This window comes from Zonotrichia leucophrys, chromosome Z (assembly GCF_028769735.1).
Source record: "Zonotrichia leucophrys gambelii isolate GWCS_2022_RI chromosome Z, RI_Zleu_2.0, whole genome shotgun sequence".
In the NCBI taxonomy this organism is placed as follows: domain Eukaryota; kingdom Metazoa; phylum Chordata; class Aves; order Passeriformes; family Passerellidae; genus Zonotrichia; species Zonotrichia leucophrys.
In genome coordinates, this window is record NC_088200.1 from 75,667,686 (window position 1) to 75,685,651 (window position 17,966).

Sequence of the window (17,966 nt, forward strand, 5' to 3'; positions counted from 1 at the left end):
GCCTTGAGCATGGAAGTTTATATTCCTTGTAAATGTTCATTTTGTCTAGTGCAGCTCTCTGTCTATTTTCATTATCTGTTTAAAGCTTTAATCCACTGTTGGTTCCTACAAGATCCATGCCCTCAGCATCATCTTGGGGCACAGGATCCCACAGATTACTAAAATGCTGTATGCAGAAATTATCCCAAATAATCTGGTAGTGTGGTTACTATTTGTTCACATTGTGACTGTGCCCCTAAGGTGCTGTTGCTTTGGAAACATGGAGCAGTGTTTTCCCAGCAGCTTTTCCTTTCTGGAGGAAAATCTCTGGGGAAGAGCAGGCTGGAGCAAACTGCATCTTCTCCACCCAGTCATGTATTTCAACATGAAGCCTTGTGCCACCTGGCAGTGCTTGCTCCACTACAGAGATATGGTCCTGGGGCTATTTTCTTCTTTGGATGGAGATGGTGCTATCTTCTGCTTGCAGTTTCTGCCTCCTCTGCTCCTTTCACTGCCTCAGATCTCACTTTGGGAGCTCAGCAGAAGCACACTAGGAAATGCAATATTTCCAGGGGGTTTACTCTGTGGCCAATGTGGGGGCCTCAGAGCCCTTTCCTGGGGTGAAGTGTTTGAATGAAGCACAGCTTCTGAAGCAGCTGTTGGCTGGTCACAGAGACCATACAATTGCCACATCTCCCTCACCTCTGGAAGGCTGGGCTTTCTCTCCAGTGCTGTTAGTCCTCCTTCATGGGCTCTACTGTCCTGCTGATTGGAGCTGGCATGGTGACAGGGACCAGTGCTGCTTGAACCTTTGTAGCTTCACTAAGCACCAACTTGTTTCCAGCACCGGCTCAGGTCTCTCTTTCTTCACAGATCACTAATTGTGTCCGTGGGTCTACTCCCAAGATGTATCTGAAAGTCAGTGTTCCTCCGTGTGTGGGGTAGATGGTGGCCATCAGCAAGGGTACAGAGGGGAAACACGAGGGCTGGTGCAAGAGCTACAGTGTGTGTGCCTGCTCCAAGCAGCCCATCCCAGAAGCTGCGCCCCATTTGAGTCCTGACAGCACTGGGGCAGAGGGGCTTGCAGCAATTTCATTGCTGTGACGGGGCTTTGGACAAACCACACCTGTGTTCACCAGCGTGTGTGTGCCCTTGCCATCATGCTTATGATGCTGCAGCTGAGCTGGACACTGGTAATATGCAAGTAGCCATGATAACTTGCTTAAATCCTTATTCCGGTTCTTGTCCCAGTTAGAAGTGCTGGGACAGCAACCCCTGTTTCCCCTCAGTTTCTGTCTCCTTCCTCCATTCCTTCTTCACAACTCCAGGGTTGAAGCCCCTGCTCTGCCACCCCTTTTCCTCTCCCCAGGGCTGCTGTTCACCCCTCCCCTCCTCTCCTGGCAGGCTCTGCATACTGGGTGACAGGAAAGGGTAGACTCTCCAGAATAGTGATGCTGAGAATATAGTCATTAATGGGACTCTTGAAACCCAGATGTCCTTTCTGAACACCAGTAATTTGTTTTTAATGAAAAACCATGCAGTGACCCTGAACAAATGAATTTCCTTTATAAGAAGTCTATGTGCAATTACCCGACTAAAGGGACCTGAAAACACTGACATTCAAAACTGGGCTTTGAAAAGAAAGGCATAAAAAATAGCAATGCTGTCATTAGCAATCTTTTATCTAGGAGAAGATGCTTACTCTAACGTGTGAAGGGGAAGGAGATGATGTTGCAAACAGGACACGTGGCTTTCAAATGCATTTTTTAATTGTGGCTGGCAGGTATTGAGGCTGAGGAGCAGTAAGGCTGTGTTGACTTCTTCCTGTTTGGGCTGTTCCTCACACTGAGTCTGCAAGGGATAATTTCCTTCCTCAGTGCACTGGCACCCAGCCTGCAGCAAGGGGTGCGGGGGGCCAGAGTGCCAGCCTTGTGTCCTGGAGGGCTAGGAGGCAGACATTTGGATGAGAGGGACTGTCAGGATCCAATCTGTAGAGACTGCTGGAATTTGGATCCACTGGCACACTGAAGACTTTATTCATAGTTTTTTTAGTTATTTTTAAACTATTTTTAGGGTTTTTTAAGCTATGTTTTTTAGTTATTTTTGATCTGGCTCTACCTTTGCCAAAGTTTGGCAACACCATGTTGTAATCTCATGACAATATTTAGGAAAGAAATGAGAAGCAGGTGAGAGATAAAATGCCTAAAATCAGGGGCAGAGAACCAAATTGCAGTATGTGGGATGTCAGAGGGCATCAGAGAACCAGGTCCTCTTCTGTTGTCCAGCATAATGCTGGAACTGCTTGGTTACTTGAACACTGACATTGTTCTGGCCAGTGAGAGTAAAAGGAGATTCTGGCCCCTTGTGTTAGATGGACCTGAAGCAAATGAGGAATAAACCTTAACAATTCTTTGCTGAAGCAGAAAGTTTGCAAGTTACCTCCTCAGAGCTTAGAAGTGATGCCCAAGCGTGCCAGTGTTTCCACCTGCTCCATGCTGCTGTTGTGACTGGGATAAGTATTTGTGTGTTTGGGTTATAGCCACCTGTACCTTTTTAGAGTTCATGCAGCTCAAACCCAAACCCAGATGTCCCCTGGTGCATCTCTAAGACAACTTCAGCCCCTGCAGATGCTCACAAAAATATCCAAGGCTCCAATGCCACAGTCAGAAGGCCTGCTACCGAGGGGCAGAAGTGCTGATGTGGCTTTCTCTGGTTAAGCAACTTTTTACATTTTTCCCCAAGTCTGAGGCTATTTCACAGAAGTGTCTCCCCACCCTTTTGTAGTTTTGGGAGAGAAATCCCAGAGAAGTGTCGTCACTTATGATGGAGTATGCAATGTGCCATCACAAGTATCTTGGGGCAAATCGCATACCAGCTGATAAATTATTCCCTTAATTAATAATGAAACAGTCAGGTAAATGGTATATGTTTATACTCTGCTTGTGTACATTTTGCATGAGGGTCTGCCAGAATTTTGGAGGTCTAGAGAAACGTTTTGGTTCTCATCTGTCAGGAATGTAATTACTGTGCTTGCACAGAATATAGATAAAATCTATATTGTTTTCAATATGATGTTGTCAAATATTATTTCATTGAATTAACTTAGAAATTATGCTGAAGAGGGCAGGAAGATGAAATGCTGGAAAGCCTACAGCCTTTGGATCTACTGATCCGCTTTCCCCTTGCAGAGCAATCCTCACCTGGGGTCAGTTAGGCTCTCTGCTCTTTACTCCAGCTGAGGATGTGGTCCCCAGTGTCCCACACATGGCAAAGGCAGACCACTCTGCTTTGCTGGCCCTCTGCTCTGTCCATAGTTTCTGCCTCTTCCTGTCGAGGTAAGACATTGTGCATATCTAAACATAAGTAAGCAAGGTGAAGTGTGTATAAACAAAGAGGTCTGTATTTAGGAGTGAGAAGGAGGAGAGAAAACAGATTGTATTGCTCTACTCTTTGGAAATTTCTATGCATTTGTAATAACAAAATTACCATAATTTGCTCGTTAACGCAGCTAGATCAGTCAAGCATTGTTCCAAACATGCAGAGGCTGCCTCTCGCTCTAGGTCTGCCAGTGAGTTAAGCACGGTAGAAATTAGCATGCAAATAGCCCTAATTCGGCCGAGCTGTCAGATCCCCACTCAGCTGCTTGTTCCCTTTGAAATCCCTGACAGGAGGGGCTCAGGCAAGCCCATCCTCCAGTAGATGCAGCCAGAAGAGTGCCGAGGGGGCACCTCCTGAGTGACAGTTTGGCTGCCTTCAGTCAAATCCATCTATCTCGTCAGCCAGCAGTGGTGACACGGGGGGCTGTGGGCTGGGGTGCAGCTTCCAGCCAGACCTCCATGCCAAAAGTGTCCCCTCCCCAGCGCAGGACGGTGCCAGGCTTTGGGGCTCCAGGAGCTGAATGGCACTCCCTTGGCATAGGGGAGTGCTCTGTTCAGATACCGGTGTTCAAGTTAAGCGGCTCTTTGGATCGGAGTGTTGAGGTTGGGGTTTTTTAGTATTGAGGGATGGAAACCAGGGCTTGTGGTAATTTCTTCTGGAGCCTTAGCCGAGACTTCTGGGTTGTCTGTGGCTGAGAAGCTCGGGGAGCACTGCTGCAGAGGAGGGTGCGCTGGGCAGTGATGGGATGCTGCTGCACAGTGCCTGCCCATGGTCCCTGAAGATGGGCAGAGAGAGAGGGGCATGCAGCTGGTGGCACAGGGCTCTGTCCTGCATCCCAGAAGGGAGCCATGGCACCACTCCCTCCCCAAGGTACCACAGAGGGACCCCGGTGGCAGCTGGGAATGGCTCTCTGTTAATGATTGTTCAGTCTTACAGGTCCCATGTGTTGCCCACCTTTAAGCAAGATCGTGGTTATCAAAGCAATAGTGAGAATTTATGAAGTCTTTTGTTGCTGATTTGTTTCTTTCCTTTTAAGGGGAGGTTAGTAACATAACCTAAATGTTAGTAACATAACCTAAATGTTACTAAACATTTTTCTGTCCTCTACAATACAGTAATTTTGAGACCCCTTGTGCTGGCTGCTACAATGAACTGCCCCAAAATATCTAGAGGTGGAAATTTAAAGATGATGTGTTAAAAGCTCAGTAATATGCTGTGTAGGACCTGGGACATGGTTCTGATTTTAAGAGTTTGCCTTATGCAGGATCGGTTCGCCCCTACCCAGGCAGCTCCCAGGGTCCCCTCTGGGCACTAAGGACACTCTCCCTGTATGTAGAGGGTGGAGGGGCACTGCAATCCTCCTTTGCAAAGGCAGGAACAGCTTTACAGAGAGTTTACTAACAGATCATTGTTCTGCTGGCTCTCAAAGATAGTGCTCACAATGGCTGACCAGGTAATGCATCCCCAGTGTGCTGGCTGAGACAGCCTGGTGCCCAGCTCTGGACATGTGGCATGCCAAGGCTGAGGCACACTGCTGCATCCTCTGCATTTCATGGGCCCACTCCTGTTTGCTCTTGTTTATTCATTACAGACAACTGTCCTTTGGTGAAAACACGATAAGGAAAAGAAAAGTGTAATCAGAAAGCCATGAGACTTACAGTAGTTCTGATTTTGGAAAGCTGCAGTTTGGATTAGGGTAGCAGAGCTATGAGAGTGGTAAGACATTGCACAGGTTGCCCAGAGAAGCTGTGGGCTGTCACATCCCTGGACATGGTCCAAGGCCAGGTTGGAGGGGTTGGAGCAATCTCTGACAGTGGAATGGTACAGTTCCTGGGGTAGTTCATGGCAGCTGTTGGGACTACATGAACTTTAGGTTCCGTCCAACTCAAACCATTGTGTTATTCTGTGATTCTATGATTCAGGCACCACCTCACACAGGTCTTGCTTGTGAGCAAGGAAGGAACAGCTGGGGCTGACCGGGACTTGCAGGACTGAACTCAACTGCCTTGCACGTGGTGTGGTTTCTCAGAGAAGAGAAATAGCCGTGTGAGATCACACAACACAGATTATGATTTCATTCTGTTTTTCATGCTTGTATCTCCTTTGTGTTATGTCAGCACACAGAGTTTAAAAAAACTGGAGACTACAAAAGTGTCGGGGTTGAGAGCACCAAGTTGTGGGAGCTTTGAGCCCTGCAGAGTGCCCAGCATCTGTCAGGGCTGCCAGCTGTGGCTCAGGCACCAGATGACCTTACATGTGGGGTGTGTGAATCAGCCAGACCAGCTATCAAATCAATCAGGCAGTTCCCAGACAAATTGTGTTTGACAATGAGCAAATGCCGAGATCCCCAAAGTAAGCAGAGTGCAAAGCACTCCATGGCCCACTGTGTCCATGGCCAGGAATGTGACATGGCTGCTCTTTTTCTGCCGTACCTCACAGCATGGCAGCTGGTAACGGTGATGGGAGAGCAAAGTCTATGTTCCCATCACATCCAAGCTCAATGGCCCAGCTGTCCAGTGCTTCCATGTGGTGAGGGTTGGGATGATGTGTTTTCTCCCTCCTGAGCGTTAGACCCTGGCTAGCCCACCTCTTACTGAGATTCTTGTCTCAGAGGGGGCTTCTCACACACCATCCCCAGCCTGGGTTTCTGTATGCACTGAGCAGTGTGCCAGGGTGACAGGGGTTCAGTATCTGCCCAGCTTCACGGTGTCAGGAAGTTATCCTGTCATGAGATGGAAGCCTCCTGCTTCCAGCACTTCTGTGGCCAAGGGAATGCTGCAGACTAGATCCTGAACCCAGCGTCCCCAGCTCCCTGAACATTCCCCTCTGCCATGGGAGGATGACCCCTGTAGAGGTTTTGAGGGGACTCAGCAGCCATTGTCTTGCAGGCTGTTGTTTACAAATTCAGTATTTTTGCTGCTTGCTGGACTTATTTTCTGAGATGGTAGGTTTGACTTCTTTATGATTGTTGCTGGAGAGGGTTTGCTTGCAGTTAGGACTGTCTGAACATAGAACATCTGCTGTGTGGCAAACTGCAGTTCTCAGAACTTATGCCTATGGCACAAATTGAAATGCTATGATAATAAAGTATTCTCTTCCCAGGATTTTCTGCATTCCTTGAGACTTTATCAAAACAAGTGAAAATGCTTGGACATTACAATAGATTGCAGAGTTATTGTAGTGCAATTCAATGTAATGTGATTAGTGCAAAGGAAATAAAATGGGGTAACAGAAAGAAAGAAAATCAAGTGAGAACTTCTAATCAAAATGACATACTGTAGTAAAAATGAAGGAAGGTGCTCCAAGAACTGCCCCTTTTCCACAGCAGGAAGTTCCTCTGAAATTAAAAGCAGTGGCTATTAATCTGTAGGAATCAGTGTTTGTATTGGAAACCTATTGTGTGGTCAGCTGTGTGAGGCAGGTGTGAGCCCCTGGACAGGGGATGCAGGAGCTGAGAGTTTGAGGATGTGTCTCCTACTCATGAGAGGCATGTTCTGGGCCAGGAGAAGAGAGACTGTCTGCAAGAGGAAGTGAGAAGTCTCCAGAAAGAAATATGTGTTCAATGTTTCTGTCAGCAAATATGGCTCTGGCGCACTTCAGATGAGAAAAAGTCATCTGTCTCTTATGACCTCAGTAGGTTTGGGATAAGGCTCTGCAGTGAGTAAGAGAGTAAGAGAGTAAGCTGGGAAGTTTAAATATCACTTCCTCAATTACTACATAAAAAGACCAAAAGCTGCACTCTTGTACTGACTTGATGTCCCTTCAGCAGCAGTTGCATTAAATCCTGTCAGTCCTGGGTGCTTTACCCACCAACAGTTTGTCACAAGTAACTGCTGGCTGGACATGGGATGTCTTACTCATGTGGGCAGGTGTGCACAGACTCCATGGTGGGACACACAATGCCCAGGTGGGAGAAGGCCTGCTTGCTTTGTCTGTGAAAGGTGTGGGCACAGGGTGTTGGTGTGGCCCCATCTTTTTCTCTTACCAGCCTTCTTCAGTGTGAAGGAGCCATCCTAGCTCAGGCTAGCTTGTCTTTGATTCTTGCACATTTACTGAAGTCAGGAAAAATAATGCCAGGCAGCACTGAGGAGCCTGGTCCTGGTAAGGTAAGCAGGGCTGTTGGGAGCCACGTGTCCCTGGGGCATGCACCATGACAAATCATGATGCCCTCAAGAATTAACTTGCTAAGTGTGGAAGGAGACTTCCTTCTCCTCCTGTGTCTTCTCTTCCTTGGTGCCATTTTTGGCTGATTCAGCTGGATTCAAGTCAGGCTGAGCAGCTGCAGACATTATTTGGAAATGGTGTAGGCTACAAAGCATTTGCCAGCAAAATGTCCCATCCGTTGTGCCAGAGGACCGAGCTGCCACATTCCCAGACATCTGAGATTGACTGACAAGATTTTATTCTCTGCCTTTAACGGATGACTGTAATGTGGATGTGGTGTAGAAGCAAAGCAGTGCAGTGGAAATTAAGTGAGAAATTATCTGTCTTCTGTCACTTAGGCATTCATTTGCATCGTCTCTGGTGTCAGAAAGAAGACCTGACATCATCTCTTCTTTTGCCACTCGCCTGTACCCTGTGCAGGGTGCACGGGGGCTTTGAGAGGATTGCAGCAGCCCCACCAACCAGGCTTAAGGAGAGACAGGCTGGTGTGGGCAGCTGCAGCAAGCAGACAGAACAGCAGCGTGTTCTCAGCCCCATTTCTGGCAGGCTCTGCGCATGGCCAAGTGTGGCTTGCTGATCTTGGTCTCCGTGTTATCACTGATAGATACCACAGGGCAGCTTCCTGATGCTAGCTCCACCTGGCATCCCAAGAGTCTGCAGGCCAGTGGCTGGTGGAGAGGGGAGATGACTCTACAGGGGCAGCTGAGAGGCAAGGGGCAAATCCCTCATTGCAATTAATTGTAATGCCATCTTATATTCAGATGAGTTGGGCAATTGTCCTCCTGTATAGAGAAATGAATCTCTCCTAATGCAGTTCCAATATGGTTGCTCTGTGGCACCACCTACCTTTGTTGTATTAAAGTTAAATACCTTTGTGTACAAAAGTTTAAAGTGCACAGCCAAAACCTATGTGCTTGCAGTAATTGCGGATGTAAATCTTTTTGTCATCCTGCAAAGACTAGGTGAGGTATTTCATAAATATGTCAGAAGCAGCATTAAAATTTTATGGCAGGCAGCACGGGTCGAGAATACTACAGTGACTTCTCAGCAAGGTACGTCCACCTTAACCCACAACTCATTAGTCATTGATGGGATTTCTGTGCCTCACAGCTTCTTGGAAATGCAGTAGTGTTACAAAAATCTGCATGTTACTGTTTTCTTACAATATGACCCAGTTCAGCCCACTCTGAACTGTTAAAATATTACATCTTTGACCAGTGTTGGCTAATGTAAAGGTAAAATAAGGGAGAAAGACTGACCAAACTGTGTAATCACAGAATTATATTCAAATTCATTAGAAGTTAATTGGCAGTCTTGATGCGACTTGGAACTTTGGAGAGATGGGACAGACATGGGCTGGATGTGCTTTTGGTGAATGTGAGTGTATGAGGGACCAGAGATGATTATAAGTGATCTATTGATCCACTTACAGCAGATTTGCCAAGGGATTTACAAGCCTGCATGTGTAAGGAGCATGTACATGTCTGTGTGTCCATGTTGGCAAGTCTTGTTAGTGTGTGTGTGTGTGTGTCTGTCTGTCCTTATATGTGGGGTGTGTTTCTGTGTGTGCACCCTTGTTGCTGAAAAGCATGCCTGGTCCCCTTGCCAATGGCTCTGTATGCAATACTGTGGGAGCAGACCCTGGCTTTTGCCCCCAGCATTTCTCCAGGGGGCATCCAGCTGGATTGCTGTGATAGTGTCTATAGGTAAATGAACATGAAGCGTATAGTTTTGTATATTTATTGATGTAAATGTATATATTGTAGCTTCTTGGGGAAAAAGAAAAGTGTGTTATTCCTCATGATTTTAGGAGAGAAAATAGTTCTTACAAACAAAAGTATTCCTCTGTTTGTTCAGATTTGTTTAAGGAGGATGTTGCAGATGCTCAGCAGCCAAAGTAGAGTCTGGCTTGTACTACTGGCCCCTGTAATTAACAATTATTGCCACATTTTCTGGCAGTTATTCCTACAGGCAGAATGCTGTCTAATTATTAATACAGAGTAGTGGCACTGCCTAGGATCCTGTGAATGCCAGTATCTCAAGGTTGGCCTGATGGTTGCAGCACATCACAGCTCCAGACACTCTGTCTTGGCTAAAGGTGGATGAAATATTTGATGTAGTTTTGTCGTGTTGTGTTGAAAGAACATGGGTAAAGGGCTTATTGCTCTAAGGACTCACTGTTTGTCAGGGTTTTTTTCATTTAAGATCAACAAGTGAAGGTTTTGTCCTCTCTAAGAAAAGTTTTTCTTGAAAAACATCTGTGAGGGCTGTTCATCTGCTGAAATCTATTCTTTTCATTTCCATCATTGGAATAAAAAAGGCTGATCGTGGGATATTAATCGTATAGAAAGCATTTCCACTTCTCCATTACAATTCTTTTTTCACTTCTTTCCTGTGAAAATAAATAGATTGCTCAATACAATGCCAGGTAAGTGCAGGTTCAATCAGAGCAGCTTCCCATTTTGACGCAGAGGACCTCAGGTGCGTTGAAAAGCATCTCCCTTTTTTTGAATCTACTCACTAAAGAGGTTTTCCAAAATGACATTTTTCAGCCCCCTTTGGAAACATTTCTTTTTATTAAAGGTTCCTCCCACCACGACCCATGGTAGCCCAGGTACCATGTGAGCTGTGTGATTTGGCATTTTGCCCCATTTTTTGGCACTTCTGCAGCATGTATACTGCTCGGTCTAGAGCAGGCAAGCGTAAAATGGATCACCCTGTTTTTCACCCTGAAAACAGGGTGATCCATTTGCTTCCTCCAGTGGGGCTTCTGCCCAAAGAGCAGGTGAGGGACCAGAACACCTGGCAGATGACTGGTGGCTGGCCTGTGGCATGCCCTGCATTGCTACTCCCCCAGGTTAAATGCAGCTGATATTCTTGGATTAGAGCAATGTATAGCTCTGATCCTGCTATTTCCTAATGAAAGTTGAAGTTAGAAGAAAGTCCAAGATTCAATCAAAACAAAAACCAACAATAAAAATTACTGTGGACTTTTCTTCAAAGGTAAAGTTCTTTCTTCCTTTCAAAGGTATGGTTAGTTTACCACTGAGACTTTTGGCTAAGTTTTCTTTTTTTTTTTTTAGCCTCACTGACCTCAATTTGAAATTTAGTATTTAGTATTTCTCTGAATTTAAAAGGAAAATATTTGTTTGGAAAACCACTGATTAAAAAAAAAGCAACCAAACCCAAATCCATGACTCTCACTGAAGTATTTTGTCTGAATTGTCAAAAATATGTTAGTGATGTGAAATTACATTTTTTACATGTGATGTGGAGTATCAACTGAAAGGTTTTTCCCAGCTCTTCTGTTCATGGGGAAAACTTCTAATGGAGTGACTCCTGTGAGCTTCAGAGGCAGCAGCTTCCCACACAGGACTGCAAACTTCATTCTCTCTCACCCTAAACCACTGCAATGGCTTGATGTGGAGAGGAAAGTTTATTTTACTGAGGGAAAACCATTCTGTTGTTCTCTGCTGAAAGCCCAGACCCTTTTCCTGGTCCGTACAGTTGTTTGTCCCTCTGACTTTATGTGGGATAAAGTCAGTCCTGAGCTGCTGGATCATGAAACTCTGGGGTGGTGTTGGCCCAGGGTGACAAGAAGCTTCTGCTTTCATTTATGTGCTCCAGCTCAGGCAGTGGCTGGCCCTGTGGCCAGCAGAACTCTGGTGTAACAGATTTCCAGGCTGTGTTTGGGTAGCTGCTGCCTCACAGAGCCAGCCAGGGATGTGTGGGTGTGAACACATGGCTCAGTGCAGTGCTTCTGTCTGCTCCCCATGCATCCAAGCATGTCTTTGCTTACCAGGGTAATGATGGTTATTGGAATTCGCTGAAGAAATTTATGACCCATGTGATTGCTTCCTCAAAATAAAACTATAGAAAACAAATAGAAGTCATGAGAATGTTAATTTTGAAAAGTAACAGTAAGATCCCTCAGCAGAAGGGAAAGGTGGAGGAACCAGGAGTATAGACATACAGGGAGATGGGTTTCTCTGTGGAAAACCAACCTAGGGACAAATACAGCAGATAGTTTTTAAACTTATCCCAAACCCACAGAAGGAATGTTGAAGATATTGCTGCTCCGGCCTAACTCCGCATTTTGTCCCCGACCTTCTGTTCTTGTCTCCTAAACGGTTGTGTTTATTGAATACCATTTCTCCTGGTTTCTGTTCATTTCTTGCCAGATGGAAGGGCTGAGCAACACATTGTCCTAAATGCAGAGCTTGATTAACAAAAAGGCTCAGCAGTGGACACTAGTGGAGAAACCAGAGGCTGCAGCAGCTCTGGCTGGAGGGATGGCATGGCTGCCTGGCCATGGTCACTGTCCCTGTTGGTGACACCCGGGAGCCATCACATGGCTGTGGCAGGGAGCAGAGTCCATTGCATTCCTTCATGTTATAGCACCTGCAGCTGCATAACCCGCACTGCTAGTAACTGTTACATGGAGAACAAACTCCTACCCCCATGTTCCTGATGGCTTCTCCATGTCCCAAACGCTTGCGCAAAAACCTGGCATCTGAGAAGACCCAGCAAAACGTGTCCAAACCTGTGTCTGTCTGCACGTAGCTGGTTCTGTCTTGGTTTGAAGGACAGGTGCCTGCCAAGCAAGGTGGGAACCTCCCTTGGAATGGAAAATATTACCTCCTACCCTTCAAGTTATTATGACTTTGAAATGATGGAGCTGTCAGGCAAAGATAAGGGAAAGGGAATAGCAGTTTTTTAGACCCTGCCCCAGCCCCGAGCACAGTCCCAGTCCTATTCCCAGTCCCACTCCCAGTCCCACTCCCAGTCTCAGCCCCATTCCCAGTCCCATTCCCAGTCCCATTCCCAGTCCCAGTCCCATTCCCAGTCCCATTCCCAGTCCCAGTCCCATTCCCAGTCCCAGTCCCAGTCCCAGTCCCATTCCCATTCCCAGTCCCAGTCCCAGTCCCAGTCCCATTCCCAGTCCCAGTCCCAGTCCCATTCCCATTCCCATTCCCAGTCCCATTCCCATTCCCAGTCCCAGTCCCAGTCCCATTCCCATTCCCATTCCCATTCCCAGTCCCATTCCCATTCCCAGTCCCATTCCCATTCCCAGTCCCATTCCCAGTCCCAGTCCCATTCCCAGTCCCATTCCCAGTCCCATTCCCAGTCCCATTCCCAGTCCCATTCCCATTCCCATTCCCAGTCCCAGTCCCATTCCCATTCCCATTCCCAGTCCCAGTCCCATTCCCAGTCCCAGTCCCAGTCCCATTCCCAGTTTCCGCCTCTCTCAGCCCTTTCCCCCCCGGTGCAGTTCCGGGCACGGCCAGCAGGGGCGCCGGTGGCTCCCGGCCGGCAGGGGGCGCCGTGATTCCCCCGCGCCTGCAGGGGGCGCTGTGGCGCCAGCTCGGCCGCCTCTCCCTCATGGGGTAATGGCGGTGAGCCAGCGGCAGAGAGGGGAAAGAGGCTTCCAGAAACCGAGCTTCCAGAAATGGAACTTCCCAAAAAGGGGCTTCCTTGGCAAATGCATGGGGAGCAGCCGGTCTTAGTGTCTGACTGGCTGGTGAAATGCACTGTAGGAGGAACCTCAGGCTGGAACAGCAGGGGCAAGCATATCTGGGGTGGCAAAACAAAGTGTACAATAACTGGGAAGCCATGCCAGGAGCTGTGGGGGTCTCGGCAGACACAGGCTGTTGGGTAAAGTGTAGCACAATGCCCAAAGCAGTGGCAGGAAACACCGGGACTGGGTACCAAGACCGTGACCGTCCCTGCTCTGATCCCGAGAGTGAGCAAGAGAGCTAAGGCCGGGCCCAGTCCCTCACCCCCAGCCAAAACCTTGCAATATCTGTGCGCTTCCTGAGAAAAAGCCTAGAGGTGGTAGCAAACTGCACCCTTCCCCCTCCTCCTCCTCCAAGTCACATCTTTTGTCTCTTAAGTATTGTAATTATCATCTCAGAGGAAACAAATGGGACAAAATTCCCTCAGAGAAGGAAGAAAAAAAGGAAAAGTCCTAACCTCCAGCATTCCTGTTGCACTGTACTGGCTCTGGAGCTTCTGATTCATGAGGTCTTTTGAGACTGATGTGTTATACTTAGAAATGGCATATGAAGCTCCTTTGCAGACTATTTGCTCAAATTCTGCGTTTCAATCCAAAAGTACCACCAGCTGGACAAAAACGTTTGACTAATCTGCTGTTTTTGCTGGTGCTGTCACACAGTCCCAGGACTCATGACTGCTGTGCTTCACAGGGCTGCAGCCAGATACTCTACATGTTGAATGATGTAGTGTAATGGCAGTGGTCAGGCTTTTTCCATCCTGGGAATTTTCCACACCTTGGCTGAACATGGCCTCTGTCACAGCTGGTCATGCTTTGACATGTTCTGCCTTTCTGCAGGGCAGGAAGTTTTTCCTTACCCTCCTGGCCTGTTCCCACTACTGGTACATGGATGTGCCTGCAGCAGCAGTTCTCTAAAGCCACAGGAATATGAAAAACATGGTGATATTTTTTCATTCATCTCTTCGTTCTTGAAATTTTTATACTCATGCTTTTCAGCTTCTCTGCAAATCAGAAAGAAAACTTTCAGGAAGCTTACCTTAAAATCAAGAAGACTGGTAAACATGAGTTGATGGTCCCCAGAGAAGGAATGCAGCAGAGTGGACAGTACTGTTTTGCAGCAGCAGAAGGCCCATCCACCACTGTCTATCTCTGTCCCACTGTCTCAGGGTGGAATGCATCTCCTGGGGCTTGCCACTGGTTTGTAGCAGCAGTGTTATTGGGAATCAGTCTTTGTTCTTTCCCCTCCTTACCTCTACTTCTGGAGGCATGATGGAACGGTCTCATCCCTTTAGGGCTAAAGCCATATGTGGAGTGTAGAGACAGGTTTATAGCAAAGAGGTGAGCTAACTCTCACAGGAATCCTTTGTTTTGTGTCTTTGTGTTTCATGGAGGTGAGAACTACAGAGGAGAAAGCTTACTTCATATTACATGAAGGAGGGATGTGTGCGATTCCCACCCTTTCCTCATGTTGTGACAGTCGGTGTGCGCAGCATACTGCGCGTCTGTGCATCCTTGGATGGCTGATCCGTGGTGTTTGTTTTTGAATGGGGCGAGGGCTGTCTGCTAAGAAGTGCTGTCAAGAACTGTAGTTGATGGACGTTGGAATATCTGGTGAAATTTGTGAAGCAGTCATGCAATGTTCATTCATCTACCTTAGTTTCACTTAGGGCTGTACCATTTGTCTGCCCAAGTCTTGTGGTGGTAATAACAGGGCTTGAAATTTTCTCCCCCACTTCTCTTTTTCCCCTCCCTTCTTCCATGTTTCTATGTTTCTTTCCTCTCATTTTCCTTCTTTCCCTCCTTCTCTCTCTCTCTCTCTCTCTTTTTCTTTTCCCCCTCCCCCCGCTCCAGCAAGGCTGATGGATATGCAGAGTATGTTAAGAAGCGAGCAATACTGTCACTGAGCTGATGGTGCTCAGTGACTCCTCGGGCTTCTGGCTGGTCTGTACTGCAGGAGCTTGACACCCTGACCACTGAGGCATAAAAAACAGAGAATTGGAAGCCTCAGCCTGACAGGCACTGGAGCATCCCCCAGAGAGGGTCCACGATGTGTGTCTGTGTGTGAGTGTGGGGAGGAGGGCAGTGGGGATGGTGGGGGAGGAGGGCAAGACAGGAGAGGATGGAACAATGAAATGTCAGCCCATTCGCACCCACAGCCCTGCTGCAGCAGCGATAAACGCTTGGAAAGTGCTGCTGCCCACTCCATGGCATGCACAGCATCAGCACGGAATGGACCGTGGTCTGTGCAGCTCCGGGAGAATAGGACAGGGGAGGGAGAGAGGGATAGAAAAAGGGAAAGGAGAGTGCTGGGAGAGCTGAAAATGAGGCATCATGTTGTCCAAGGGGAGAATGCTTCCCCTTGGGATGAAGCTCTTGCAGGCATAAAACAGCTCATGGTGAGCTTTGTTTCAAGCCTGGAGTGCTCCTGGTGCAGGAATGACAGGACAAGCTTTTCTGTGCACTCTGTGCAAAGAGCCCACAACAGCGATCTCCATCTCCTGTCCTGTCCACTCTGCCCCTGGCTCCATGCACTGCACAGCTCTCAGGAACGATCCAGCAGCAAGGCTCACTCCCATCTGCTTTTGTGTGTCACGTCAATCAGGCAGCAACTGTTTTGCGCCACTAAACCAGAGCTAAACCTTTGAAAATCTCACTTCCCTGTGGAAAGGAAGAAATGCGACCCCTGGGGAAGGTGGTGTGTGATAGCCTTCTTGTAGAACAGGCACCCAGAGAATGACAGGATTTCAGTGTGCCACACATTGGCAGGAGAATGTGACCGTGACTTCAGGCCTGGGAAACACTGTGACTCTCACAAGTGAAGTTCCCAGACCGACCTCTGCCTGTGTGCTTTGCAGGCTTGGGCAAATACCAGAAACACAGGCTGGGCTAGAGATGAGCAGGATGCCCAGGAGCTATAGAAGCAGGGAAAAATCAGGGAGGACTCTGGGTCAAACAACAGCCTTAAGTGCTTTGATGCAGAGGCAGAAAGGACCTAAGAGAAGCTGCTGTGTCCTGCAGGAGAGAGATGGATCGCTGCCTGGTGGAAGGCAATGGTGATGCTTTTGTCACTGGCTGCAGTATGTTGAGCATCCCTTTGGGCATTGTCAACTTTTCTATGCCTTACTCTTTTAGAAGAGCACTCTGACAGAGGTAACCTTCAGGCACTGAAGTCATCCATCAGCCATGGGGACAGGAGCAGAGAACTGTAGGTACTGTGTACTTCCCTGTGAAGAAAGGTTTGAAACAGCTCCATTTTTCCTGGCACAGGGTGAAGTACTGCCATTCCTTAGAGGCAATAAGGAAAACTCTGAGCTTGTGAGGAGATATTGGCACAGCAAGGTGTGGAAGCACTTGCTGCTGCATATTTTGGACCTTCTCTCTATGGAAGCTGTGTTGGGGAGAGAGACTAGGTTGCTCCTTGTGAGTGTCATGGGTCCAAAGGGCTGCAGAAAAGAAACAAGGAAGAGATGCTAACAGAGACTTCCTGGAGCAGACAGATGATGGGCTGGTCTGGCCGTCAGCACACTCGGTCTGTTCATCTCGTGATGCAGACAGAGAGGCAGCTTGTTTTTCACTGAAGCAGAATCATGTGGAGATCAAGCCATCCTGGACCTTACCATATGTTTTGGTGACCAGAGCATCATCCCCTCTTCCCCGGCACCAGTGTGCCAGCAAATGGCCTAAACCATGGCTACTGACTGGCCAGGAGACCCAGATGTGGTTTCCAGGCTGGATCTACAGATTGTACGGGACAAGGGTGCTTGAGCTGCTCAGGACACACTGCCAGGGGTCCACTGCCTAGCTCCTGGATGTGGGGTCATGGCTATGCCAGTGCCGAGCACCAAAGCAGGCAAAGGTCACAGCAAGCATCTGCTGTGGCCTGTCAGCCCTCAAATCTTGCCTTAGGAAACATACCCTTTCTCCTGCTGTGCTGTGCTTTTATATATTTACATGTGGGAGAGGGAGAAGGCAAGGAGGAACAAAGAGAGAGAGGAGGAAATCTGTAATTCAAGGAACATTTCCTAATAAAACAGCAGCAGTGTTGGCATTTGTGTGGTGGAGGGGCCAGGTAGAGCCCCATGGTGTAAGGCTCTGTTCTGAAGAGCTTGCAGCTGAAGTATGAAGCAGGTGACAAATGAAGAGAACAAACAGATGGGAAGAATGGGAGCTGATGGGGAGATAAATAGCCATAATTTTTCAAGCCTTTTTTGTGCTTTTGTCTGGAGGGTTCAAATCTGTCTGAAACTAAAGCAAACATCCCTCTCCTTGGGTTACAGTGTTGGAGAAATATCTGGGACCATGGCAGGTTTTCCCTGAAGGGTATCCAATATCTAGAAACTGTCTGGTACATCTTCTCCTGCAGCAGAGACCATCTGGACAGCCCTGTCCTTGTATTGTGCTTCTCTCCTGAGTCCTGTAGGGCTGGAGAGGCAAAGGCCAGCCCCATCAGTGTGTCCCAGAGGCCTGGCATGCAGCACAAAAAGCCATGTAAAAGATGTTTGCACCCATTTACTTATCCTTTATTCCATATTCCCCTTCCTCAAGGCAGAGTGTCCACCAGTGCTTTTACTGTGGCTGTCAGTAGAGCAGAGCACACTCTGGAGAGCCCTTTTAACTCAGAATGGTAACTGTCATCTCAAGTCAAATGACCTTTTTTTCTGTCTTTGTCTCTTTAACTTAGGGAGCGAGTTTTCTGGGAGCCCATACAGCCACCCACAATATTCAACATACAATGACTCCTGGAGGTTTCCCAACCCTGGACTCCTGGGTAAGTGTTCACCCCTGTCTAGAGAGATTGTGCAAGGTGTGCAGTGTTTGTCCAGCCCTGGGATGGGCAGAATGTGTGTCCCAGCTTGTCCTCAGTCATGTTTACACCCAGAATGGGACTGCAGGTCCCCACTGGGATGCATGATTGCTCATGGTTCACTTT

At 47.8% G+C, this 17,966-nt stretch overlaps 1 protein-coding gene across 3 annotated transcripts in view; it reads left to right on the forward strand.

Annotated features, from left to right (window-relative positions):
* The window catches only part of PAX5 (paired box 5), a 124,135-nt gene that overhangs the window by 99,514 nt on the left and 6,655 nt on the right, over positions 1-17,966 (forward strand). For all 3 annotated transcript variants that reach the window (XM_064735607.1, XM_064735606.1, XM_064735608.1), the window contains one exon: positions 17,718-17,804. In XM_064735607.1, the coding sequence (XP_064591677.1) occupies positions 17,718-17,804 (87 nt within the window). The remainder of the gene's footprint in view (positions 1-17,717; positions 17,805-17,966) is intronic.